The 27,851-nt window shown below is 40.5% G+C and overlaps 1 protein-coding gene across 9 annotated transcripts in view; it reads left to right on the forward strand.

Annotated features, from left to right (window-relative positions):
• The window catches only part of ZMIZ1 (zinc finger MIZ-type containing 1), a 347,321-nt gene that overhangs the window by 291,810 nt on the left and 27,660 nt on the right, over positions 1 to 27,851 (forward strand). For 7 of the 9 annotated variants that reach the window (XM_051800871.1, XM_051800867.1, XM_051800865.1 and 4 more), the window contains 6 exons: positions 3,635 to 3,779; positions 18,378 to 18,492; positions 20,763 to 20,980; positions 22,417 to 22,615; positions 23,635 to 23,925; positions 26,116 to 26,298. In XM_051800871.1, the coding sequence (XP_051656831.1) occupies positions 3,635 to 3,779; positions 18,378 to 18,492; positions 20,763 to 20,980; positions 22,417 to 22,615; positions 23,635 to 23,925; positions 26,116 to 26,298 (1,151 nt within the window). The remainder of the gene's footprint in view (positions 1 to 3,634; positions 3,780 to 18,377; positions 18,493 to 20,762; positions 20,981 to 22,416; positions 22,616 to 23,634; positions 23,926 to 26,115; positions 26,299 to 27,851) is intronic. The other 2 variants (XM_051800869.1, XM_051800873.1) reach the window with 1 other exon arrangement.

Raw genomic sequence — 27,851 nt, forward strand, 5'->3', positions numbered from 1 at the left:
AAGAATGATACAGGTTTTACAAATGGAGAAAAGTAGGTCAAATATTGCACCAATCATCCCAGAGTGCATCCCTCTAAGCCAAATAAATGTGTGAATACACTTAAACTGTCAGTACGTCATTTGATTGCCATTATTATGCATCTTTTGGCATGAGCTGGCAGAGCCCTCTGTGACTGAACAGGGATTGAAAATGTCAATTTCCATGTTTTAGCCAGGTTGTATTTTACACCTGGGCTGCATAAAGGGCTGCATGGGGGGGGGTTGCCCATTTAAAGATTCTTCCTTTACCCTCATTGCAACAGTTGAGTTCAACTTAAGCAGGAAAGCCACATCATTGTATGCAAGGGACATTGTAGCAATGCAGCAGAGGAACACGATTTAAATCTGATCATTAAACTGCCGCAGCAAGAGGCTGCGAGAGACGGTGTGGATGGTCCATCTGCAAAATCTGTGCTCCTGTTGTACAAGGAGGAGGGGCGGAGGGGGAGAAAAAGCAGCTGCTTGGCTGTGCTATGAGAGGGTGAGACTGACTGTTGGCACCATCTGTAGCTGTCCTTTGTGCTTCCTGCTTTATCTGTTCATTATAGTATGATACTGAATTTCTCGTGCTTTGAGTGTAAATGAGTTGAGATACGCCTAATACTGTCAGCATAAAAAGCAGTAACTAAGTACACTAAAGATGAATAGTGTAATCTGTAAATTCATTTTGAGTTTGTTTCATCTTGCTTGAATAGCCCAGGAAGTGATGTTCTCCAGAAGCCAGCTGTACCAGATGTGTGTTGGCGGGGTATATATTCATCTTACCAAGCAGAGAGCAGAGCAGTGGAGGTGGATGAAGCAGGAGAGAAGGGGAGGCCACCCCGTATTTTCCAGCAGGGGAGAGCAGACTCCTTTAGAGGGTTCTTGCTTCTGCTGAACAGGATGGAGGGGAACTGGTAAATCCTAAGGTGGCTACAAACAGCTTTGTTTTCATTCCATGCACAAGCACCAACGCAGGGAAGAGAGAGATTATTATACATGGTACATGAGTCGAAATGTCCCGGGGGAGGAAAGGTTGAACCTCTCCATAATGAGTGCTGTGATAGGGATGAGTAAATTTGCTAGGATTTCTAGCTGCAGTCTCTTACTTTCTAAAAACGAGTCCTCTCCACTTAACTCACAGAATGAAACCGTCCAGCTTATCTTGAGGACCTCTTTGTTCTTTGGCAGTTTATGTTTCACCTTTATAAATGTGCTTACTGGATATTGGTAATAATAACTCATTAAGATGTTTTCTTATCTCCAGCTCAACAAAGCAATGCTATCTCATTGGCATATTTCTTTTCTGGGAGTTACTTTCCTTTTTTTTCCAGGAGGGTTTGGCTTTTTGTTTGCAGATTCATGCCCTCAGATCCATTGGGTTGTTGCTTTTTATCTTGCTTGTCAAGTGCACATAGGTGTGCAGAAGGAGCAGCTCCCTTCTCCCATCATAGCCTCGTCTAAGATGGATGATTTCGTAGTAATTACACTCGGCTGTGAAAGTGCTCAGCATCCACTATTACTCTGCGACGGCTGCCTTAAGTGTTCGGCAGAACACTTTGTTCCTATTTCTCTGAGCTCAAGTGGCTGTGGTGCAGGGGAAGAACCCTGTGAGGCAGGAATTTGTATCTCCAGGCGGCTGGAAAAGGGGGAGGGGGGCCTTTGTCACTGGCACATTAGTAATGATATGCCAGGGATAAAAGGTGAGTATAATTTGATCAAATGCTTGTTGACAGATTCCTTGGCTAATAGAGAAGCAGCTTAGACTGACACACGTTGCTGGACCATTTCACAGAGCTCCGGGGAATGCTTTTTGTAGGCTACATGTGAGGCTGACAATTTTCGAGTGACCATATTTAGTTACATAAAGAAATGGTGTCCCCTTTTTGTCACAGCAGAGCTCTAAAATGCCTCCCTGAACACCGCTCTTGACCTTCCGCTTGATAAATGCAATAAAATTGCTACCTCTTCTTTGTCCAAATGTGTGATTAATTCACAGGAATGGTCCAGGCTCTACGTATTTTTCTTGTGTGGCCATTTAACTTGAGAAAATCCAATTTTTTTCTTGTACTGAAAAATCATATTTGTGGGTGTTTTTTGTAAAGCAGGTTCCTTTTTCTCCCCTTCAGATACGACTTTATGATTAGTCTCTTTGGAATTTGTTCTAAGTATGTGTGAACAGTACCTGTGAGTAGCTACTGGAAAAAGGAGGTGGTGTACCTGGAAATGATAGTTTGCTACTGCTTATGTTTATGTTATTAAGTGAAAAGACAACCATTAGAAAATTAAGAAATGAAAATAGAAGCCTCGATTTTAGAGAGTTCTGCGCTTCTCTCTTTTAAACAAGCAAACCTAAAATTACATCTAGAGCTCTTCCACGCTAAACCGCTGTGGCAGCTTGGGTTTTGAGTAGTCTTCTGGTTCTCACCTACTTGTGCAATCTGTTGATTTGTGTTCGGTTCATAACACCTCAGGAAGGCACTTAGTTAAAAATTAAACATGAAGCATTTTCTTGTTCTGAGGGTTTTGTAAAGGATCCTTTAAAGAAGAAAAAACCCCAAGCACTTCCACTTGAGAACATTTCCTTCAACTGCAGGATTTTTCAATTAGTCTGCACTTTGTTCCAGTCGAACTCCTGACTGTGTCATCATACCTGGCTGACTTTTTACTGGTGCCACTTCTGATGCTGGAATTAAATAGGCAGCTTTGAGGCTCAGTCAGGTGTTGCTGGAGGCTTCAGTGGGGTGTCTTGGCTGGGTGCACTCCTGGGAGCCAGGTTTCACCCACAGTCACTTTCTGGGGCTCTGCTTACTTGCAGAGTAGGTCGTTTCTGTGACAGGACCTGGTCTTTTCTGAGTGTGGGTGCATACGGGAGAGGCCACGTTTTCAGGGATAATGACCCCTTTCATGTCTTCAGAAGGAGTTGCAAGCTTTGCTTCCCTCTGAGAAATCTCTGCATCTTCATAGTTCATAAGCGTGATTTTCCTATAAGCACGGAATTACCCTCATTGACTACAAGATTAGGCACATAATGGAGATTCACATTTAGGGGTTGTGCTGGGTCAAATATAGATTTAAGTGCCTAACTTTTGTATCCATGCATCATTCTCCTGTTTATCTATTCAAGACTGGTAGCTCATAGCAGTTTTGGAAATTAATTCCTGCACATGGGTTTCTCTCCAATTAATCTTTTGCAAAAAACCAGCTAAACGGAAAAGAGTTCTTTTCTCCCCTCTGTAAATGATGTCTTCTCTATGTTTTTGTTATGTTTCTATTAGTGTGAAATGAATTCTTCTGCATCTTTTTTCAGCAGTCCCATGTCCTTGCCCCTCATCCATTCTTCGTGTCTATGCTGCTCAGTTCAGACAAGTTCTTTCATGTCTCCTGGGCTGTGCAGAATGTTTGTAACTTGTGTAAAAACTTTGTAATGGTAGTGTAGGGCAATTACAGACTCAGTTTGATAGGATAATAATGTGAGAGGTGGTTCGTGGACAAGCTTTTCACTCCTGGGGTTTGTCTGTTCAGACTGTGACTCCTGTTTCAGTGGCTCTCACCTGCACTCGGTGTTGCAGGTCCTTCAGATGTGTGCTCACTGTCGTTTGTTCTGTTTGCACAGCACTGCTTTCATCCTGGTGTGAGGAGCTGGGACGGCTCTTGCTGCTTCGCCACCAGAAAAGCCGGCAGAACGATCCTCCAGGGAAGCTACCCATGCAACCCCCCATGAACTCTATGAGCTCCATGAAACCCACCCTCTCTCATAGGTGAGTCTGGGCCCAGTCCACAGCAGTTTGTACAGATGCATCACATGACAGGTCTGTTAATTGAAATGTTTGTTACCATTGGCAGGGGTAGCTACTCTGCTTCCTGCACTGCTCAGCACTACAGACAACAGGGTATCTGTAATTACAGCAAGTACTAAATAAACTCAGGTTTTGTCTTTGCTGTTGCCCGGTGCATAGTGAAGTAACATGTCCATCTCCAGATTTGGGCTCAGCTCAAGTGGGCTTTCAAACTTCAAGTTGTGCCCTAGAGATAAATCTCTACATCATGTCTCTCATCAGACGCTTGATGTTTATTTATGTACAACTGGCTTTTCTTGATTGTTGAAGACATTTCACTGATGTTTTGTGTTTTAATCATCGTTGGAAATGTATTGCATACAAAGCAGGTGTGCAGTGGGTGTAGCCATAGATCAGAGAATGTCCTTTATAATCTTATATCAGGTGAGGATCAAAAAGCACTTGTATTGATTTAGAGAAAATGTGAACATTAAAAGACACTATAAGAAGCTGAAGATGCAAAGCCTTTGATTGTCAAACTAGGTGGAGGAGCACTATTTGTATTTCTTGTCTGCAGAGCCTAGGTCAGGGCAAAAGCTGGAGATTAAGTGTAGACAGGGATAAGCATTCATTTCATGCTTTATGTTTCTGGGAGTTTTGTCCAAGCCTTTGTCCAACCCTCAGCATCACAATAAAGAAACCAGAAATAGTATAAATTGGGTTTAGTGTGGAGTATTTTTGTTAGTAAAGGATGATAAGAGTGTGGATGAGGCTAAATTCCTTGTACCTAGATTCCATGGTAGCATAAATAACTTGAACTTTTGTGTTAGAGTGGAGCTTAGGGACATCTTTGTACCTGTGCATTTGCATATGTGAATTTGTCTGAAAAACACTTTTGGTTTTGGGGTTGGGATTCTTTTTCATTATTTTTGTTGCATTTATGGGAAAACCATGCAATCACTATGCCTTTTGTTTTAGCCCTTGAGAACAGACTCCTTTTTTTTCTAGTATAATTAATACAAAATCACTGACTTTTCAGAGTACCTGGATTGCTTCTTTTTTTCAGTTGCTTATGAAATGACCGACTGTAAACACACTTAACAGAAACAAACAGAAAACTTGGCGTTTTAAAATAACCTAATTTTACACTTGGGAGAAGCTTGTCAGAAGAGAAAGTGAAATGAGTGGTCAGTGTGCAGAGAAAGTGTGGTTCAGTGTATATGTTCTCTTAGGTGTAGTTTTTAGATGCCTGATTCTCATTTGGCCTCTCTTCCCCTAGAGTCTAAAGTAAGACCATCTCACAGTGGCTGTTTGCTACATTACTAGATAAGATAAGACACAACTCACTTCCTTCATGGCAGTTTTTCACTGAAACTGTCACATGTCAAGAAATAAATACTTTCTTCTGCTAAACCTAAATACCAGCATTCCCGGCAATACCAGGTTGCCCAATATTCTGCCTCGTAGTAGAACATCCTGCCCAGTATCAAGCAGTTCCTGCAAGTTTTTCTTGAGTATTGACCTTGAAATCCTTTACTGGGGAAGACACTGGGAATAATTTCTAAATTACTACTCTTCACTTATGAGATGCCCCTCTAAAAAGCAGAATTTCTTTGGCATAACTTCTTATCTACAATAGCTGAGCAGCCTCTTAGGGATTTGGAATACCTGCATCACTGTTTTAGTGAGTGCTGTTGTCTTGTCTGTAATTTAGCCATAAGCATGACTGCCATATCTCTCAGGTGGTACATTAGAATGAGACATCCTGTGACTCTCCAACTTCTTTTTCCTCCTGGAACTGCTTATTTTCATGGATGTTTTATAATCAGTCTAAAAGACAGTAAGTGAAGTATGCACTGAAGAAGAATTGAGTTTTCTATTTGTTTTAATTAAACAAAAGATGAAAAGCCATTAAGTACAATCCCAGTGATGAAGCTGTTGATGAAGCACCATTTGCATTTGCATTAGATTACATTTCGGTCAAAAGCTTAGTATTAAAGTTCACAGTATCTTATCTCTAATTCACAAGGCTTTTCTGTTAATTCAAACCAAAAACAAGTATGCTTTGGATTTCCTACAAAAAATTAATGTAGCCAGCTACTTCAAGTTTTGTAAAAGAACTAGATATTAAAGTAGAACAATCAAGAGCATATTCAAGAACGTTACTTCACAGAGGCCATGTAGAATATATGTTAGCTGCTGAATATCACTAAACACAAATAAATCCTTCCCCTGTCATCAGACAGTGTTGAGTACTTCACAGAGAGATTTTTCTGCTCTTTTACTAGCAACAAAATTGCCCAGAATTCTAGTCAGGGACTAGAATCCTGATGTACCTGGCACTACAGAAACACAGTGCTTAGTCCTGAAGTTGAAACAGGGCTCGACTATTTAAAATAAATTCTGACTCAATAATGCATCACAAGAATCTAAATCTGAGGATTCATATTTAATAAACTATGGGCACTTAAACTATTGAGAATTCAGGTCTGGCCTATTTTTAAGGACAATCTTTGATTTTTAGAAAGTTAATTGAGTTATGAGAAAAATCTGAAATAGACTGATTAGGGAGTGCTTTGATAGTGTTACTAATGATCAAATGCACTTACAGAGAGCAGAATAGAAACCATACAAGGATGTGCACATATGCAACAAATGCTTTCAGAGTAGAGACTGTATTGTGCTAATTTCTTTCTAAATTTAGTTTTTCATTAACAGAATGATCAAGTCTTGCATATAGGAAAAAAAATCAGCTAAATACCTGCTGTTTTATGTAGGGCAGTTGAGTGGACTGCAAACGCCTGTGTTTTATGAACAGAATGAGCACTGGATTCTCAAAAAGAACCCCCCCCAGTCTTAGGAGATTTTTAAAGTCAGTGCAGTGTAATAGTTGGCTCAAACTTGAATGTGAGATTTTTATTTACTTTAGTTTTAGACTTTTTTTACTGAGTTGTATGGGTAAACTTCACTCCTGTATTGAAGGATCATGTAAGACCTATCTCCTTAATCTTGTATAACTTCTAATTAAAGTCCTACTTAATGAATTTAGGGGGAACTTAAGGAGAACCATTAGTCTTGGGGCTAGCCCTACTGCACAGGATTGAAATTTCCTGCTTTCTAGCTTGCAGGGAGTAATGTAATTTCTTTTTGTTGTAGTTTTCCAATCTGACATAACGTCTGTAATAAGAGATACTACTCAAGGTGGCTGATTTTTTACTTTTCAATGAATTTAAGGTCTTTGGCAAATGTTGTTATGTAAGTACAAATTATTGTCATTACACACCTCCCTTTGCTTTGATGAAGTTCCTACTTAACACTTTATTGCATTAAGTTGTGGCCCTTTACATGTGGATCAAATTCAGTCTTGGTTGAAAGAGTTACAGTTTCAATCAATCCCAGTGGGAATTGCACCCTAGTTCATTTTCAGGTCCATCTGACCCACGCAAGCCCTAGGGGCCTTCTCGTTCCTTGCACAGCTCGTAGTAAAGCTTACTTTGTCAACAAAACCACCTGGAAAGAGACAGCTGTTATTTGCAGTTTGGTATGTTGTCATGAGCATCTGTAGGGTTCTTACTGTCTTCACTCTTCCTCCAAATTTCGGTCTTCTGTACTAATTGCCAGCTGTCATGCAATTAGTGACCAAAGGGTGGTAATGTCTGTATAGGGCAGTCAAGACTGATGAAAAATACAAAGATAAAATTATTTTTATCACAAATTACTTAGTGCCAGAGGTTTAGAGAAAATTGAACAGTGGATCAAATTAAGTAGTAATTCAATATTATGGTAGGTGCTATATTTATTATCATTACTGTTTCATGTTCAGGCAATCGTCATAAATACCTTTTATTGGCTAGACCTGCTTCACAAAGGTGCTTGTTTTTAGTGTTTTGTCCCTTTTTTCTTCCAATTTAAACTTTACTAAGAGCTGAACTTTCAAACATTGGTAGGAGCTCTTGAAAAAGAATGGTAATTCTCTGTCTGAATTTTTACTGGGTGGTTGAGACTGGCTCTTGCATTGTTAAGAACCAGAAGTGAACTGGTTATAACATACCGGTAGAAACAGTGTCAGAATTTCTGTAAAGGCTGCTGCCTTTTCCATTTTGCCCTCATAGGTGGTTTTGACCAACAGTGATAGTCACTTCAAAAATGTCTGGATGAGAAAAATGGTTAAAGTGAAAGGTTGGGTGGAGCATATACAGACTTATGTGAAAACAAGCATCGTGTGCATGTTTTATACATTGATTTGAAGTAGGGATTGCTTCATTATGTCATGTGGCTGTGGCATACAAGGACAATCTTTGCAAAAGAATTCATAACTCCTTAGGTGAAAGATAGGATTGTTTCAAAGCCTTTTCATCTTTCTGTTTGTGAAGTTGTGAACTAAATATAATTAGGGACTGAACAGATGGTAAATCCTAATATAAGAGAATATACCCAGTAAAGGAACCTGTTTTACTTCTGTTTCTGCAAGAGGAGCTTCACTGTTTTGTCTGTCTTCTGTCCTTCAATGTTAAAATTCACCATCAGAAAAAAATAAGGGAAAAGTTCAGAAACAAGAAATTTTTTCCTCTACATGTTGTATATACTAGACAAAGTTTTATGGTTTTGGTTTGTGATTTACTTTAATTAAAAAGTGTAAGCTGATATTTTTATAAATCCTGACAAAAACTAGGCAAATATTATTAAAGTATGTCTGCTGACTGAGGCAAAATCTGATCTTCTCAGGCTTCATGGTGCCTATGTTAGTTTTTAAAATATGGTAACTAACAGCTTTGAACAGACAGGTATCGTTTCCATGTTTGGGCCATATTGAACATCCAATTCCTGAAAATGTCTGGTTGATTGTGATTTACTGTGTAGTAATAATCACAACAGCATCATGCTCTTTTGCATGAGGTCTGCTCTCAAAAGCACATGATTTGTGCTTAGTCTACATGATTATCCTCTTTGACTGTATTGGGAAGGTTCCCTCTGTCACTTGTTCTCAAGGAAACCAACTCATTTGTGTGGCACTGGAGTTAAAAATCATTCAGCTGTGGCAGCACCCCTGGTTTTTAACCGTTTTGGCTGTCAGCATGATAACTGCATGGTGACACTGAAAGCTATATTTTGCCTATCTCTTTGTTGCAAAACTCATTAAAATCATTGGGAGTCTTTTAACTGGATTGAATACCTTTGGATAGGGAACATCAGAACTAGGTCAGTGCCCTTCAAACCTCTGCAGCATCAGGTCCACATCAGGTTTAGCAGTCCTTTCCAGGCGCAGAAGGGCTGGGGGAGGGGACAGCCCGTGGTTCAGCACAGGGTGAGTTCAGTGTGAGTAGCTGTTTTCTGGGTACCCACGCTGTTAGCATCGCACTCCAGCCTGCCTGCCAGGAGGTGACATGGCTTCTAAGCAGGGAGGGAGTTTACAGTCTGGCAACGTTTTCAGTGGAGTGAAAAAAAAAAAAAATCGTTATTGACGTAAATTATGGCAAATACCTTGTCTTTTTAAAAGATTTTTGATTTTTTCGGATAATTTGGAAACAGGAACATAGATGTGTATTTTGTCTAAAACCTGTAATTTTTCTTGATGCCTTTTCTTTACGTGTATGTTATTCATTCACTTAGATGAAAATGTCACCCTCCACAGGATTTCTCTGTAAATAGATTAGAAAAGGCATGAATTCCCTATACTCAATTTTGTCAGTTTTTATATTCCTGATGTTCCCGTGCATCTGGGTTCTCAAGTCCCTCAGAATCTCAATGGGAAGAAAAGGAAATAGTTATTACTATTTGCAGTGATGGAGGGCTTTTCTAATGGTTTCCCTAAAATAAAATGGGTTAGCGATTCTTGCTAAGACACTCCTGACTGGTTTTCGCTGCAGAGGACAACAAAGCCTGCTCCAGAGACAGAGCACATCAGCAACCTGGGCAGATGGGTCGGTGACATTAATTAGATACTGGTAGTGCCTTTAGCAGGAATCGGTGGTTTCTTCCCATGAAAGGGCTGTTCCAGGGATGAGAAACAGCGCACCAGCCGGTGCACCTTCTTGAATGTCCTCATCTCCACCGAGCTGGGAATGCGCGGAAGGTACCACAGCCTGTTCGTGCTCTCGGTCCCCACTTACCGCGTCAGGGGAGATGCGATGTGACGGTCTGTTTGCCCGTGTCACTGTGTCACCGACAGCATTTCCAAACTGCTCTGACAGGCACAGTGCGGAGACGGCTCGGGGAGACGTGTCTCAGACCTGCCCTGTGTGTGCGGAGCGCGGCAGTCCCGCTCCGCCCGGGTCCCTGCCCTGCCCTGCCCTGCCCGGCCCCGCTCCGTGGGCTCGGGGCTGCCCGGTCGCCCCCTGGCACCGACACCGGCCCGGCCCGGCCCGCCGGGCGCTGCGGGAGCCGCTGCCCTCGGCCCGGCCGCTGCCCCCCAGGGCTGTCCCCGCTGTCCCTCCAGGGCTGTCCCCTGCCCTGTGCCCGGCCAGCCCCGCAGCCCCAGCCCGGCTCGCTCCCCGTGAGTTGCGGCGGTGCTGTGCTGCCCCCTCCTCCCTCTCTCCCTCCCTTCCCGCCGTGCCTCTCGAAGAAAGCGGGTTTTTTTTCTGTTGTCGGGGAGCGTAAATCAGCTTCATCTAAAATCTCGGAAGTGCAAGTCCATCACATCTTCCTCCGAGCCGCCTGCTACACCTTGCGTGAGTCAGACTGCAGAGCTCCCGGTGCCCTTCTCGCTGTGCGGGGCTGCTCGTGTTTCCCCCTGTCTCAGAGGCGAAAGCAGAAGTGGAATCTGCTCACGCTCTCAGCGGTTCCTTCCCCGGTTGTTGTAGCAGTCGCTGACCTCCAGGCACTATGAATAAACAGCAAAGCTGGGAACAAAAGGAGTCTTCTGGCTGCCATTATCTCACATTAACATAGCAGACGCGCTGCGGTGTGAACAATGCGAGTCTCATTCGCCGATAATCAGCGAGTACCCAGGCATTTGGATTACCAAGGCAACGGGCAATGGTAGAATACTGGGTGGGTGTGTTTTTTATTGTAAAGGAGCAGTCGGATATGGAAACCCAGGTACATTGATAAAGCAGAGCAGAAGGAATGCCTGGTGGCAGGGGGGGACTAAGGGCTCGGGTTTGCATTCCGACACACGTGAGATAAATAAGACATGGATGAAGCAGGTCTGTGCTGTGAGATGCAATAAAGATTAAACTGCATTTGTCAAGCTGAAAACGATCATAAGATAATTTCAGCATTTTGAAAAAGGTAACAGGTGGCATGTTAATAACAGGGCTGTTACCGGTGGATTTTGTAACTGTAATCTGGGCTGTAGTAATGCATTGCATGGTCTACTTGTGTGACAATAGAACTGGGTGTGATGCTTTAATCTTTTTTCCTTTGATCAGATGGATGCTGTAGTCCCCATGTCAGACAATGTAACCCCTTCTGCTTCTTCTGAGGCAGCAGTGGGTCTCAGTAGCATTTGTGTTTCTTACCTGCATAGCTGTGATCATTTATTCCACATGTGCAGAAATAAGTTGTGTTATCTCTGTATCTTTGCGTGCGCACACACGTGTGCGTGGACATATATGAAATCTGTAGCGCAGCAGGACTGTGTGTGCATGCAGGGGTGATGTGGGTGTTTGCAGGTTCAGAAACTTATGAATTAATCTAATTATTTGGCCTGATGCATTTTTCTAATTTTAGGAGTTTAATTCAGATGCAGTAACACTTGCTGAGCAGTGTGATACTTGCAGGCATGGCTCTAACTGATGACACTGTCTGTAGAGTAAGGCGCCAAGAAGCACAGCAGCAAGTGTGTCACAGGCTGATCTGTAGCAACCCAATGTGAAATGGAAGGCAGTGTTCCCGCCTTGTGCTGTCATAAGTCATCCAGGCCTCACAGGCCTTGTCAGAACTATAAAGAAAAAGTTAAGGGCTTTCAGCTTCCAGAGGTACTTTGTATCACCTGCTGAACTGCCAGCTTGATTTTGGCGTCTCAGTGTCCATGCAAGCGGCTGTATTGTGCATATGTGTGTGGCTGCATGAATGGTTATTATAGATGTGTGTGTGTGTATATTTAAAAGAGCAGAGGCAGGGGGTGATAGCCACCTGCTAGCTGCAGGTGCCATCCAAACTGCTGAGCTGATAAATGGCTAGCTGCTTTCACCTTTTGAGTGCTTCACCTGCATCTGCTCACCTAGATGGTTTCAGAATGCTTCTGTTCTCACACAGTTTGTCATAAAACAACATCCTTCTTTTTACAGTGAATTATGAAATTTCTAACCACTTTTCAGTCTTCCTCTTCATGGTACGGGCAGCATCCAGTACTGAAACAGCACTTGAGGTAATTCTTTCTTGATAGGTAAGGAGTAGATATGGATCTTCTGTGCATTTAGAGTTGGGAGAATCAAAGCTTTCCAAAGGTTTAGAGAAACGTATTCATCTAGTTGTGAAGAGTGGAGGGAAGCAACAGACTTGAGAATTGTGATGGGATATATTTTGGAACTGTGTATTTTCTCTGAGAGATCTGAATATTTGTAGTCATGCCATTAAGAAGTGAGGGAAATAAAGTCTTGCGGAATGCTTCCAAATTGGCTTTTCACTTTAACATTACACAAAAACACCCAGTGATTTGGATGGGATTGTGTTTTAGGGGGTTTTTTAGTGAAATGTGGGATGGAGTCTTAATTTATACCAATACAATTTAAACTTCTTCAAATAATAATGCTCTGTAGGGGAATATATTTCAGGAAGGTATGAATCACATAGATAGCATCAGTCAAAAGTGAATTCCTGCTAGCCATCCAAAGTCAGTACTACTATACAGACTGACTACACCACCCTCTTGTTTTCCTCATCTTGAATGTAAACAGCTTAGGATACCTGTACACAACACTGGCTTTTAGTTTGTTCATGTCAGTGTGTGATGTACAGGGGTACTTATTGTTTGTTTCCTTTACAATATATCCTCAGGTTTCCTTGCTGACTGTAAGTGGTCTTCATGTCCTTTCTTCATGAGGATCTCCTTGCTCTGCCATATTCCTCTATGTGAACAGAGAATTAATAGCTTAGAGCGGTGTACACAGTCTACAGAAAACATGGCACAGGTCAAGGGACAACTTGGTCAAATTTTGTAGGTGTTTTTTTAATAGTAATGTGTTTAATAGTAGTCTGTCAGCTAGACTAAAAACTAATTTTAGGTGTTCAAGTTCAAATGCTTTGGTCAAACACTGTAGGTGTATGAAGATGGTGCATGGATCTCAGATGGGGAGGTGTTGGTTTTGCTCCCTTGAATAAAAAATCTCAATGAAAAATGAGAAGTTGGTTGTTTCCCTTTAAATTTCTGGGGTTTTTTAAAAAGTAAACAGAAGCAGATCTCCAAAATATTTTTGATTGCCAGTAAGCAGAAATGAATTTTGGTTTTCAATTGTCACAGTGGGGTTTTTTCAAATTAATAGTCAAGGCCAAGGATATTTTCAGTAGACCTTTGATAGAAAAGAAAAAAAAAAATCCATTTGATCTGTTATTTATGAATATGTTGGTGGAGGTTCCTAGCTTATCAAATTGTTAGGTTTGCATGGTGCAGTGCAAATACTGAATTTTAACTGCCTTTTTGGTGTGAAACACTACAATACTCCAGAAAGGACTTAAGCTAGTTTTTTTCCCATTTTTTTTCCAGTTTCTAGTGTTAAGTTCATGATGGTGGCCTAATCAAGAAGGATTGCAAACTGAATCCATATTTGCAATTAGAGTTATGTGAGTGGTGTTCACACAAGGAATCCAAGTAAAAAAAAAAGCTAAACCTGAGTGAAAGAAGCTAAGCTGCCTAACTTGTGAGACAGTATGGGTGTGAAATACATGTATTGGTGCTGCAGTTACCCAGGGCTTAATTGCCCGTTCTGACTGTGGGATTTGTGATATTTTTCTGCTACAGATGCATGAGGTTTTAGGGGGAAAAGAGGGGAGCAAGGAGCCTTGTTTGCAAACAGTTATGGTTTCTTTTATATTAAAGTAGTGTCACCTAGAGGCTCCAACCAAGAATACAGCCAAGGGGTGCTGAGCACCCTGAGCACACATGCACCCAGAGGCAGAGCAAGGTGCAGACACAGAGAGATGCTGGCGGGCAGGAACAGATCAGGAGCTCCAGTTTTGGGCTGGATTTTGACCGTTCTGATTTTTGACCGTGTGTAATCGCAAAGGGGTGTTTGGCCTGTATAGATCTTTGACACCTCGCTCCTTGTCATGAGGTGCTCTCCTGTCTAGGTGTCCATGGGTGACAAAAGGAGACACGGGAGAAATGACAGTCAGTGTTACACTGGCAATTACCTGCCCATCTTGGCGTCAGCTAAGGAGGTTATGATAGAGTCAGTAGATTTAAGGGATTGTGTGAACTCTCTGTGTGTCAGCTACCCATCAGGTGGGATGACTGCTTCAGAAACATTAAGGACCCTGACAAAACTGTAAAGCTGGCTTGAGGGTAAGCAACAGAGAGTAGCCACTGAAAGCCCAGTTGTGGGAAACTTGATACCAGTGCTTGGAGTGAAAAGGTTTTTTAAGAAAGGCAACATCTGGTGCTTTTCTGCAGTAGTTGATAGATTTTTAGTGTTTAAAACAGAGATAGATGCTTATAAAGGTAGTGTTTTAGACACCTGGCCTTCCCAACAAGCGATGTGGAAAATCACCAGGAAATTATAATTCCAGTTTTCACCCTCCTCCACAACATGTAAAGTATCAATGCTCTAGGGATGCGTACTTCACTGAACCATCTCCTTCCTAAGCAATGAGGACATGTAAACAGAGTATCAGATACATGTAAAATTGCTTTAATGACAGCATAAACGTATTTAAAATACAGCAAATAATGCCACAAATTATGTATAAACTATGGTAATTCACTGGTATTAATTTACTCTACGGAGGTCACTTGTTGTTAAGCAACTTTTATTGGAATTAGCTGTCAATCTGTCTGACATGAAGTCTGTAAGTATTCCTAAGAGTCTGGGTGTCTGCCTGGTTCTGTTTCCCTAGTACTGGGTTTAAGAGAAGCTGTTTAGACCTAACTATCAAGGTACCTCTCCAGCATGAGTGTTGTATTACTGGTGGTTTCAGTACATTTGCCAGTAGCTAAGAAATCTTTGCTCATTGCTTGATTGCAGTATTGCTGCAATCATAGTTGGAGAAGTAATTTCCCTCCATCTCTTCTTCTTTGCTCTGTGGCTTCCTCTGTTGTTTGGCCTTTAATGCTGACCAGTAGTATGTATAGGTTCATTAGCACTATTATAAATTTAGTCAATACTCTTTTAGTGGACTCCAGCTGAGCCTAAACTGACTCACTGCCCTCCAGGGTGCAGTGAGAGACTTAATTACCCTTGTACCATTCAACAGGAACAATGTCATGGGCAGCATTTCGCTTTGGCTGAAGAGGTTGAAGCTTCTTTCTCCATTGGCTGCCATTTTCAAGTTTAAAGAAAGGGATTTCAGGATAATTCACAGCTCTGTATAATAACAGTGGAAAGCCACTGCTCATTTGCAAATGAGAATTGGATTGGTCACGTTTCATTAGGGTACTTACACGGGTTTTCCTTTGATGGTGGGAGTATTCCTTTGGGTTGTCTTAAGCACAGAAACACAAGTTGAAAGAAGGAAGTGGAGGGACAAGTAATCCTCTAGTTGAGTGGCACGTGTTTTAGCACTTCCTACTGCTTGAAACCAAAGAAGCCTTCACGTGATGGAGGGGAGGGTAGGTATTGTATTCAGTATGGCAGAAGTCATCCTGAAACACATATAATTGGTGATGGACCAGAGTGTCATCCTGGGGAATGCAAACCATGAGATTGCCATGTATTTCTCAGCTAAAGTGAAGTTTAAGGGATGAGGTCTAGGGCAGTAAGTGTAGATGAGGGTATGTAAATTCATGTTCTGCAAGGCACATCTATCACTATTTCAGTGTTGCTATAATTTCTGATATTAGTAGTGTCTGTGATTTAAAGCTAAGTCCTGTGTTGGATAATGACTGTGGGAGTCATGTTATTCAATGTGCACAGTGAGTATTTCTCAACAAATCTGTACCTGGTCTCTTTTTCTGGCTTTTATGTGTTGTACTGGAGGCTTCCGTCATATATCAACAATATGGTTTCTCAAGGTGTCACCCATTTTAACTGTAATAGAGTAAAATTGAGTGATTTATTCTGTATTTATAATTAGGATGAAGTGATTGTATAGTCTTTGAGAAAGTAGTTCTATTGAACAAATGCTCTGACTCTACCACTGGAAGTTATGGATGAATGATATATGAAATTTCTTCTGCATACTGTAAAGGAGAGAAACATGCTTTGGAGGCAAAGAAAGTGAAGTAGTAGTTATGACTTGTTAACAGCAGACTAAAGCATGGCTAGCTCAAAGTTTGAGTATGTTTACAAACTGTATATCTGCATTTAGAAGAATCTTCAGTGACTGACTCACTGGTTTGATTCCTGTCTATCATTACCCTTCTTATTTACTCATACACTTGCAAAATATTTGCCTTGTTCCTCAGGTTTTATTACCTGTCCACAGTACATCAGTGGGGAATAGAGAGGAATGTCTGCAGTGAGTCCTTTCACTGCTTATGTCATGGAGAGAGCTTCTTTGTAGTCATTCAAGTATATGAACACTCAGTTGTGCCATAAATATCCAAACAAATCACAGAGCAGACATCATCAGAAACAGTCAGAGAAGGAAGTAAAGTAGGAGGCATCATTCAGAGCAGGATAAAAGAGGAAGGCTTAATAGCAGTCACAAATTCTGGGTTAGTCATCATTTGTCTCCATGCTGGTGGAGGGGACTTGCTGAAACATTGCGTCACTTGCAAATATTAGTCACTGGAGCCATTGTCTGAGCCTCTGAATGAGAGGGGCAAGATTTTCAGCTTTCTAAGAGAAAGTATTTTAAAGAAACATGGGCTACTAGGACTTAGTGGTTGCAAGGTGTTCGATATCCCCTTATTCACACACTGGTTTATATGGATACTGTCAATGTAAACATTAGATGTCAGGCATCTTACAGAGAATTACTGTTTGCCATTAATTTTCTCTAATTATTTGTTAGGGGAAATTATTGTTATCCCTAATTTAATATTTTGTGTGATATTATTGCTTAATTGAATTAGGGTATTTTGAAACAAATAGGTCAGTTCAAATGCACAGTTATGTTCTGATACAGTGCTGTTGTGCTGGCCCGGCGTTATGGAATTTGTTTGCAATTTCCTAGTTGTTTGTGAAATGTATTCTTTGTTTCATTTTGCCTTACACAGTTGCTGTTGTTATTGTTAGGTTATTTGTTACTTGGGACAGGGGCAGTTTTTGTCACATACATGTGTACTCTCTGTGCAATGCACTTCCTGTTCTTAAGTTATTTACACTAGGTGTTACAGACAGGCTAAAGAATGAGCACATAGATAGTCCTTGATTTTGGCTCACAGCATAGAAGGAAGGAGAAACAGTCCAATCCTGGAGTACTGTCTGGGGACATGAGAGAGTCATAGGGTTTGAAACTCATTGATAAAGCACATGTAGAGCCTGTATGGATTCTTCAGGCAAGATAGCCCTGGATAGAATTTCAGTGATAGCTGGTAGTCCAGACAAAAATGCAGTTCTTGATATGAAATACAAGTTAATTGTGTTTGAAAATGAAAGAGCAATGTGTGTCTCTTAAATGGTGTATATATATCTAGATGAGGAAAGATCACCTGTGTGTATGTGTACATATACACAAATAGAAATCTAATTTACAAGTTGATAGTATGAGAATGAGCAGATTTCAAGTGGCATATATTTTATGGTTATAGGATTAATAGTTATTTTTGCTGGTTTCAACATACTTCATTAATTACACTAGATGCATACTTATCCTGTGTTCATTTTGAAACCACCAATGCGTTGTTTTTTTTAATGAAAAGAACTGTAAGAAATGTAAGAAATGTTTGCTTGTATCTGTGGACAAAGCTAATGGAAAAACCCAATCCTCTCATCCACATATTCATCTGAAAGATGTGTTGTATATCTGCAGTTGATTTTCTAGAATGCTGATTAGCTAATACTGTTTCTGGCATGCAGCTTATCCATCGTGTGGGAGAACACTATCTGAATTTCAATTTACTTTTCAAAATGATGTTGAACTGCTATTGCTTTAAAGGCTTTTCTGGTCATTTGGGGACCCACTGCAGACAGTGGAACTGCAGTCTGGTCTCAAAATCTAATTGAATTGATATAAGGCAGCTGAGGTAGTGATTGTTGGAGAGTTTGAGATGAATTGCAAAAATACGTGCTTCTGAGTAACTTAGTGTCCTTGTTTGAAACTTGCCCTGAGTTTATTTGTACTTCCACTGCTAACAGACCTTTTTTATGGTAAAAGCCCTATGCTTCGATATAGTTAAGGAATTCATTAGTTCTGTGTGGTTTGATATGATCACGTTGCTATTAAAGAAACTTCATGCCTCTGAGAGTGCTAGGCTAATAATGGAAAGAGGAGTGGAGAGGTAAGGTAATGTCACATGTTAATCCCTTTGTCCCCACCAGCAGCTTGCCACTGTTTAAACTTCCAAAATCTCACCCTCCTGAACGTTTGTTTTTGCAGTGATGGGTCTTTCCCTTATGATTCTGTTCCCTGGCAACAAAATACCAACCAGCCTCCAGGCTCTTTATCAGTGGTCACCACAGTATGGGGTGTGACTAACACCTCTCAAAGCCAGGTAAGCTTCATCTATATGGTCCCTCCCCTCTAGCTACACGGTTTTGCAAATGTTTGTAAAATGGAAAGCTTTTTGGAAAATCCTGTTGGGATTAATAGCAGTGTCTGTCTTCTTTGTTGTACATGGTGCATTTTTCTCCAAGTCATGTCCACTTTGGTGGCATCGGAAAGGAGGTGTCTGAGAGCTTGCATCAGTTACTCCTTTAGCTGCATGCAAATGTCATGCTTGGGTTTAGCTTGAATTTTGCACTATGTGATTTCAACACTAAAAGCATGGTTTTGGGGTAATCCCAAAGCTCATGGGAATTTCAGATTGCACGTGAAGAATTGTTATGTTAAAAAAAAATTAGCTGGATTCCCCAAATGACAGTTGTTGATTTTACATGGTGCTGTGTATTGTACTTGTGGGCTGGTGAAATTTAGTACCAAGTCTACCCCCACACTGGGTTGCTAACTACCAGCATTAGGCTGTGTTCTTTGCAGTCTCTCCCTGTTAAGGCTACCTGACTTTGCAAAAATATTTCAATATACATTGAAACAGAAGCATGAACTCCTGGCTTCCAGGTGAGAGCCATACTTCCTGGTTGTTCACTTGGTTCTCTCTGCTCTTAACTCTCTTTTTGTTCTGTGTTGTATATTGAATTATACCATACAAAAAGAAGCAGCTTTTATGAAAAAGTTGCCAATTATTTGTGATAGTGTGTGCTCTGAGGGATGTGGCCCAAATTAAGCTCTCAGACAGTCTGGCCTTTTCTTACACCATAGATGAAGTGCTCAAAACAGAACACCGTCTTTAATGAGTGCAAATTGTACATAACTCTAACCTGTCTTTTCTGCCTTCTTCAAACCAAGTGACAGTAGATCCCATACAAAATTTTCCAGTGATTTTTTTGTTATTATTTTAATTTTGGTAAGAAATTTGAAAACAAAATGGTTATGGAATGAGCTGTTTGAAAAAGAAATTATTCAGAGGCCAAATCATACAGATACTCACATGGCAGTTATGTAAGCACTGGTGGTGGCATAATCTTTCTTCCAAAAAATAACAAGAGGAAACAGTTACAGGACCTATAACATGATTTATTATTGTTGATTTCTTTTAATATATTAAAAGGAAAGATATCCCATCTGGAAGAGAAACACTTGAGTAAGCACATTGGTCCATATATTGGCCAGAAAATGAAAATGTAGTTTCTTGTGGAAATCTTTCACACTTGAAAAAGGCAAAAGGAAAGAATAAAAAAAATTTACTCAGAGTTTTGTTCTATTATAAGAAAACTGCAATATTACTTGAACTCTTCATGGTACTTCAGAGGAATGTGCAATAGAAGGAAAAAAGTGTTTTGGCACAAAGAAAGAAAATGCTTCTTCAGAGTCACTGCAAGGGAGCAGTGAAACTCTGGAATGTGACTCTTGGTTGTAGCTATTCAGAGCAGATTGAAATAAATGTCAGGGTTTCCTGTAAGTCTTCATTCTCATCGAGGGAAAGGAATGAGCTGGGCTCACCAATTTCTTTTCACAAATGCCTGAAGCTGATGACTTAGTCTTCTGTAAAAATCATGACCACTAAGTTTCTTTTCAAGTAGGAGGCAGATTTCTGTGCAGTTGAGCCATGAACAGCCATGCTTACATCTCAGTGGAAATCATAGCAATTTGGGAAAAAAAATTCTTCAAACAAGCAAAACAAGTCCTTTTAAAAAAACGGAACAGAGGACTCTTTTATAAGAAGCAATAAAAACAGCCAGTAGACTTCTGTACACTTTAGTGAGACTTAGATTCAAGATTCTTTCACAGTTTTCACATCTGTAGTAGCTTTTGCAGTATGCTAGTGGAACTGAATACTTCCAGGTTATTTCAAAGGCCTGCATCAGACAAACAAGCAAATACAAAGCAAAAACCCAAACAAACAAACAAACAAAACCTACACATGCGAAAAAACCCAAACAAAAAAACCCTGAAGAAACCCATACCACAAAAGAAAAGTCATGTCCTTTCTCATAGTCAAATGAATGGTCAGAGCATCGTTCTAGCAGATCTTTTTCATCAGATCTTTTCATAAACATGTTAGGGTTCCGTCCAGTTGGGTTTGTTTGGAAATGGGAAAAGGAGAAATCACCAGGTATGTGCACTAGGCATCAGTGAGGTTTATACCGATAAGAGTTCAGAGTACAGGGTTGTTAAAGTTTTAATTTAACTACCACAGCAAATTAACTTAATTTACTTGAAGTAATTCAAGATACAGCCCCTTATTCTCATGTTTTCTTCTCACAGGTGCTGGGAAATCCAATGGCAAATGCTAACAACCCTATGAACCCAGCAGGAAATCCCATGGCTTCTGGGATGACAACCAGCAACCCTGGAATCAACTCCCCTCAGTTTGCTGGACAACAGCAACAGTTTTCAGCCAAGGCAGGCTCCACTCAGCCATACATACAGCAGGGCATGTATGGGCGACCCAATTATCCTGGGAGTGGAGGCTTTGGTGGCAGGTAAGATTTACTTGTGTGAGGCGGGAAATGGATTTAAGTAGTTGATGAAGCTTGTTTTAGTGACCTGGCAGAAGCGTCATGGGCTTATTTTAATTACATAAAGTCTCAGTAGCTATTTTATGCTGGTTAAGTGAAGTACATACTGTTTTTACAGCTTTGGAAATCAGCTGCCTGAACTGCAAAGAAATTCATCACCGTAAATGGAAATGGCTTAGGTCAATCAATTAGCTCTAATAAACCCCCAAAATAAAGTTTTAATTAAGGGAGATTGTTAAACAGACCACAGGCTTAGGAATGATTAACATTTAATAAGGCCAGGATGTGAAAGGTATTGATGGTATAATTTCTTCGTGCGTACGGAGGAGTAAGTTTGGGCATTGGGCAAAGGAGGTTCCTATGCAACAGAATATTTCTGCCCAAAGACTTACTCCACAAGAGGAATATGAAAAGAATTGGGAACAAAGATGTTTGTTAAGAAAGATGGTCGTGCTGTGTATTTATTTTGGGAAATGAATGCTGCATTAGTCAAATAAGCAAAAACTAATAGTCTGGGGTTAGTTACATTTTGACTTTCTGTGTCTGTACTTTGTAAATAAGGGTGGTAAGGGCACTTAACTGAAACCACTGTTTGTGGTCCCACTACAAAGCCTGCTGAAAAGACTGCTGCTGTTTGTATAGTCAGTCTAGTGTGAAGAGTATAAGCCCAGGACTCAGGGAACTTACCTCTTCTTTCATCTCTGCCACCAATCTGTTGAGTGACCTTGAACAAGTCAGAAAGTTTCTTTGGCTTTGTATTAACATCTCTAAAATGGGCACAGTATACTGGCCCATATTTATAAAGATATTTGATATCTTGGAGTGGGAAATGCATGGTTTAGCTTAGTTTATCTTATGATCAATAGAGGAGATGGGTAGGAATTGTGAAATACATTGCTTGGGATCCAGCAGAGTTGATTGCACTGGGTCTCTCCTGGCCTTTCTGCTAAGGTTCAGGGAGAAATGCTTTTGCTATATTGAGAACACTTGCCATAATTCACCACTGAGGCAGATGAACGTGCTGTAGTATAGGGAGCTCTCTGTTCATGCTGCTCTGAAATCTGCCCCTACACTATTGGGAAATGGAGCATTAACTTTCAGGAGTTCAGTTCTACTTTGCAGTAAGCTATGGAGCTGTGAAGCAGTTCACTGCCCCCAAAACAACTGATGGCAGTGCCTTGCAATTCCAGTGGCAGCCCCTATGACTGGTGCACCTGGACAACACTTGTGTCTCCTGTACTCACCTAATTACCTCTCCTGCTGGCTTTCATTAGTCATTCATAGGTGGTTTTGGAACAGTTCCAGGTGAGGACCACACCACCATTCAAAACAAAATCCACCGGCACATCTTAATTCTGTCTTTCTTTCCTTCCTTTTTTTTTTCTTTTCTTCCCTGTTAGTTACCCTGGAGGCCCAAATACCCCTGCAGGAATGGGGATCCCCCCCCACACGAGGCCACCAGCTGATTTCACCCAGCCAGCTGCAGCTGCTGCCGCTGCTGCAGTTGCAGCTGCTGCTGCTACAGCAACAGCTACAGCCACGGCCACTGTGGCAGCCCTTCAGGAAACACAGAATAAGGACATGAACCAGTATGGACCGGTAAGAGAGTACCCCTTATGTTTTCATACCTGCCTGATCTGGACCATTACAGGGAATTGGGCTGTCCTTCTTACTGTCGTGTTTGTTAGGGTGCCTACTCTATTTTTATTTTTTTGTGCATGAGCATGGTTATAAATGCTTATGAGAAACTGCTGGAATGTGTGTATGTAGGTATGAGTCAGTGTCGTGTGTTTTTCGTGATCAATCTTGCCTAACTGTATTTTGTAGTTTAGGGGTTGCCCCTTAAAAAAAAATTGAAGATTACCCAAAATTACAGCTGCATCTGACATGATATATTATTGCTGCCTTTGCCAGCCCTCTAAATTTGAGAACCTAGTGAAATGTTCAAGAATCTTGAAATAGGTTTTGTAATGCTTGGATAATTGTTTATTTTGCTGACTACAGTTGTTTGATTGGGGTTTTTTCCCTTCAAACAAGAAAACAGCAGTAGAAGAGAGGTTTGCTTATAATAATATTGTCTGTAAGAGCAGCTATGCAAGACATGCGTTTCTGGTGATAACTTCTAGCATGTCATGTAACCATTTTTTTCTTAAAATAAACAAAGGTTTGATCAATTCAGGTTTTTTCCTCCTTAGCTTTTTTACCTCTCTGAGTTCTGAAGTATATGGGTCCATGTGCCAGGTGATGTGAAGCACAGTGTCCTGAAGTATATGGGTCCATGTGCCAGGTGATGTGAAGCACAGTGTCTTAGAAACTGTGGTGTTATGCTGTATTTACACAGCCAACTTCCTAACCTGTGACCTTGCAGTACTAGACAAACCAATTGAAAAGATTTAATTTCTCACTTTAGACTTACGTCTGTCTTCTACAATTCCAGTTGAATTTTTATTATAAATAACATCACTGCCCGTCAAATGCTGGAGAACTTTGAAAGAAAATGCGACATAAATCCTTGCCTTCTTCCCTCCCCCAAAAAGCACGTTCAGCTCCCTCTTCCCATTTTATAAATGCATGTCGCATTTTATTCTTTTTTTTTTTTTCTTCTTCTTCCGTTGAAGGTTTGTTCCTCTTTCCAGATGGGTCCAACTCAGGCTTACAACAACCAGTTTATGAACCAGCCTGGTCCTCGTGGTCCTGCTTCTATGCCAGGCAACATGAACCCAGCAAGCATGGGAGCTGGAATGACACCTTCCAGCATGAGCGGGCCACCCATGGGCATGAACCAGCCTCGGCCTCCTGGAATGAGTCCCTTCAGCACCCATGGGCAGAGGATGCCTCAGCAAGCCTACCCAGGCCCTCGCCCCCAGTCTTTGCCTATACAGGGCATAAAGAGACCCTACCCAGGAGAGGTAATAAAATAAATTGTATTTTGCGTATACTGTTATTTTGACCGAAATTGCAACACGTGGGTAATGTGTGAGACACATCCCTTTAAGATAGGTGCATCTTTGTTCCAGCCTTGGTAGGAGTGCAGCCATTGAAATATAAGCAGCAGCAGCTCTTTCTTTTTAGCTTCTAAAGGATTCAGGTTGGCCCTTGCTATGTTAGTCAAGATGACAGTCAACTCAAGAAAGGCCCCAAACCAGCTGAGCGCTCAAAATGTCACTATAAGATTCTCATGGTGCCTTCACAGACCTTAAACAGACTTCCATCACAAAAGTGGATTCATTTAATATGACAACTTAAAAAGGACACTGAAGGTGAAATACTTCATTTGAGCCCAACATGTGATCTGTGTTTTCTTGGATGGTTCTATTTTTCTAAAGAAATAACAGGACAGACATTGTATAAGCACGATCTTTTCCTTTCTACCTTGCCTGGCTGCCTTTGAACTCTTTTCTTTTCTTTTTTTTTCTTTTCTTTTTTATTTTTTATTCTTTTTTTTTTCCTTCATATTACAAGTTCCCACACGTTTGAGACCTTAGCAACTTCAGGAAAGTTTTGTTTATTTATTAATAGTAATATTTATTTTAAAGACCAATTGCTTTCTAAACTTCTTGAGTGTTGATTTTCATGGTCACTGAGATGAATATAAATAATGTTGAACTCAAATCCCTGTTTGTCAGCATTTGTCTAATGCAAGTTTATTTGGAGCGTGATAAGTTCCTGTGCTCTTGTAGGAGATCTGAATAACTTTGTAGGCAAAATTACATTATAATTGACTTGTAATATGACCTTGGGCAAAACACTTAGGGTCAAAATTTTAAAGAAATTTAGACAACCAAAGATGTAGACAAACAAGCTTTTGAAATTAAAAAGCACCAATGTGTTTTACTCTTCAAATCAGTGTGAATCAGGCAGTAGATGTTTTTGAGAATCCCAGCAGCTCTCAGCATCTGTGTACGCCTACATGTTTATATAAATCTAGCCACCACTTAGTAACTTCAGAGATCATTTCCTGTGAAATTCTATATTCAACTGAGACTTCAGCACAGGTGTAGAGCTTTGAATATTGTGATATCGCGCTGACAATAATTATGGTAGTAAGAGTTTACAGAAAACACAACAGCAAAGAGTACCATGGCATACAGAAAATATAGAAAACATTTCTTACTGAGCTACATTTCTTTCCTGATCTGCAAACTACTTTTTTCTAATTAAAAATTTATTCAGAAATAAAAAAGGGATGTGCTTTTGCACGAGTTGCTACTCTGGGAAGGCTTTTCACTCTGTAGATACTGCCATTTATTCACAACTAAGTTAAGAAAACACAGGATGTGGCTTGTTCTGATAATTTTTATCTTCAGATTTAATACTTTAAGGATGACTTTAAATCTCTTTTTGCTGCTTCAGAAGCAGGTTTTTCATTGTAAGTGAATATGATCATGTTTCCATTGAGTCAGTTCTGAACCATGCCATCCATAAATGTTACATGCTTGTTGGCCTGGAATTTTGCAGTTGATATTTGCCTATTGGTTTTTGAAAGCTTCATTTATGGAAAATTCTTATCAATAAGTTAATTTTTCTAATTAACATTTTATTACCTTTAAAGTTCCACTTTTCATGACTTTGATTCCAAAAGCACAGCACAGTCCTAGCTAGCACTAGCAAAGTGTTTATGACTAATAATAACTTCTCTTTAGTTGTTAAGGTATTGCTAAATACTCTAGCACGACGCCAGCATAGCAGTTGGGTTGAAAAGACAGACTTGGGCAACACAGCTTCTATTCTCTTGACTGTTTCAGAATTTTTTTTTTTGTTACCTTTTATTTTTGTGCTTCCATTCTACATCTGGAAAAGGAGTCCCAGGCTCGGGGGTGGTAGCAGAAACACAGAAATTTTGTGAACATTCCATCTGGTTGTAATTCTGGTTTCTTCAAACACAGTGCCCTTTGACAGCACTGCAAGGCTGAGTGTGTGTGTGTGTGTTAAGGTACATGGTTGTTCTTACCCCACTTTGGTTTGCGAGGTTTTTATGCTTTTGAGGAGTATTGAGGTTTTCGTTTGTTTTGATTCCACTAATGAATGTAGGCATCAGTACAAGAAAGCTGCTTGCATAAAACATGTTTTTGTCTTCTTTTATCCCTGTCATGAAATAGCCGAATTATGGAAACCAGCAATATGGACCAAATAGCCAGTTTCCAAACCAGCCTGGTCAGTACCCCACTCCCAACCCTCCAAGACCCCTTACATCTCCCAACTATCCTGGACAGAGGATGCCAAGCCAGCAAAACACAGGGCAGTACCCTCCTCCAACAGTCAACATGGGGCAGTATTACAAGGTAAGAATTCTTATATTATCTTGTTGCGTTCTGGTGGATGTTTGTTGAATGAAGTCACATTAATGACTTCATAGATACCGCTTTTATGCAACTAAAGGAAAGAGAAAAAAACCACAGTGTTTTTACTAATGTTTTGGCTATCACAGAATCAAGTCAATCAGCCAAGTTGCATTGCGACTTCAGAGCAGTTCATAAAGAAAATTGAATGTTGCTGCAGCTCATTAGAGGGTTTTACAAGAAAACGTTGGTTTTACTTCAAAAATAGCTTGTGTAAAAAAAAGTACCTAATGGGATTCAGGTGTAATATTTTTACCTATTCGCGGTACCCTGCAAGAATACAGCTTTGAAAATTTGTAATAAACATGTACCACATTGCAGCATTCCAGTTTTGGACCTACAGTGGTCGCTGTTGGATTAAGCCGGGCCAAACTTAAAAGCTGTTCCAGTTGTAGATTTCATCTTTGAACTGAAGTTTCTGTTACTTTCTCCAACCTCTTCCTCCTTTTTTCCCCTCAGTCTTTTCCCTCTGTGCTACTTGTTTTGGGCAAGAACTACAATTCTTAAAATGTTGCCTAAAACCGGTTTGTGGATACATCTTGAGCACTGTGTATTCTCCAAACTAAGGTTGTACTGAGGGCCTGCTGTGGTTTGCTACCTTTGAAATGCACACAAAGGTGATCTGTTGCACACAGGTACTCCAGTGAGTATAAAATGGGGAGGACCATTGATGTTCTGACCTGCTTAAAGCATTAGCTGTTGAAGTATTTGGACTACATTCTGATTTTGAATGTAGGCTGGAAGAATCTAAGTTGCAGATTGGTGTTGATTTGGAATAGTTTGGTGTGATTCACAAAGAAAACACCATTGAAAAAAAAAAGCAAAACCGTTTTCCGGAGAGCATCTGTTCTGTGTGCATCCACACTGTCCACTGTGGTACCCAAAGGAATGCCTGTTGCATCATGGAAGCTTTTGCAGCACACTACCAGGAAGAACACAAGCAGGAGACAGATCCTCTATACTATAATTCCAGTGCAGTAACACTAAAATAACAGCAGAGGATCTCTGAAGTTTATAAGTGGCAGATTTTTAAATACATTTTATCTGTGTTTATATTAGATGGGTTTAAGTTTTTTGATTCACAGGATAGTTTTAACAGAGAATCTGTTGTCTTTCCAGCGTATCCCCTATTTTGTATTCAAATATCAACTGCTCTGGAAACAGTTAGGGAAAAAGAGCTCTTTTTAATAAGGGAGATTACCCTGGGCGGGGGAAAATTCCAGTTTGCCACAGACAGAACCTGAACATTTAAATTGTAGTGATTGTGGAGATAGTAACTGTATGTGTTAAAGGAAAAAAACAAAGATGGCTGGGAATTTAAATGCTTAAGATTTTAGAAGGCGCCTTTCTTCTTAAGTACTTTCAAGTATCCTAGTCTAGCAGAGCAGCACTTAGTTATAGAGTCATATTTGAAGTCAGGATGCTTTGGCTGTCTGTAAAGGTTTTCATCTTCTGACACTCTTATGTGTTTCTGCTTATGGTACATGAACTATTAC

The sequence above is a fragment of the Manacus candei genome, unplaced genomic scaffold (assembly GCF_025592945.1).
Source record: "Manacus candei isolate 608988 ecotype Guabito, Panama unplaced genomic scaffold, ASM2559294v1 h1tg000050l, whole genome shotgun sequence".
Classification (NCBI taxonomy): domain Eukaryota; kingdom Metazoa; phylum Chordata; class Aves; order Passeriformes; family Pipridae; genus Manacus; species Manacus candei.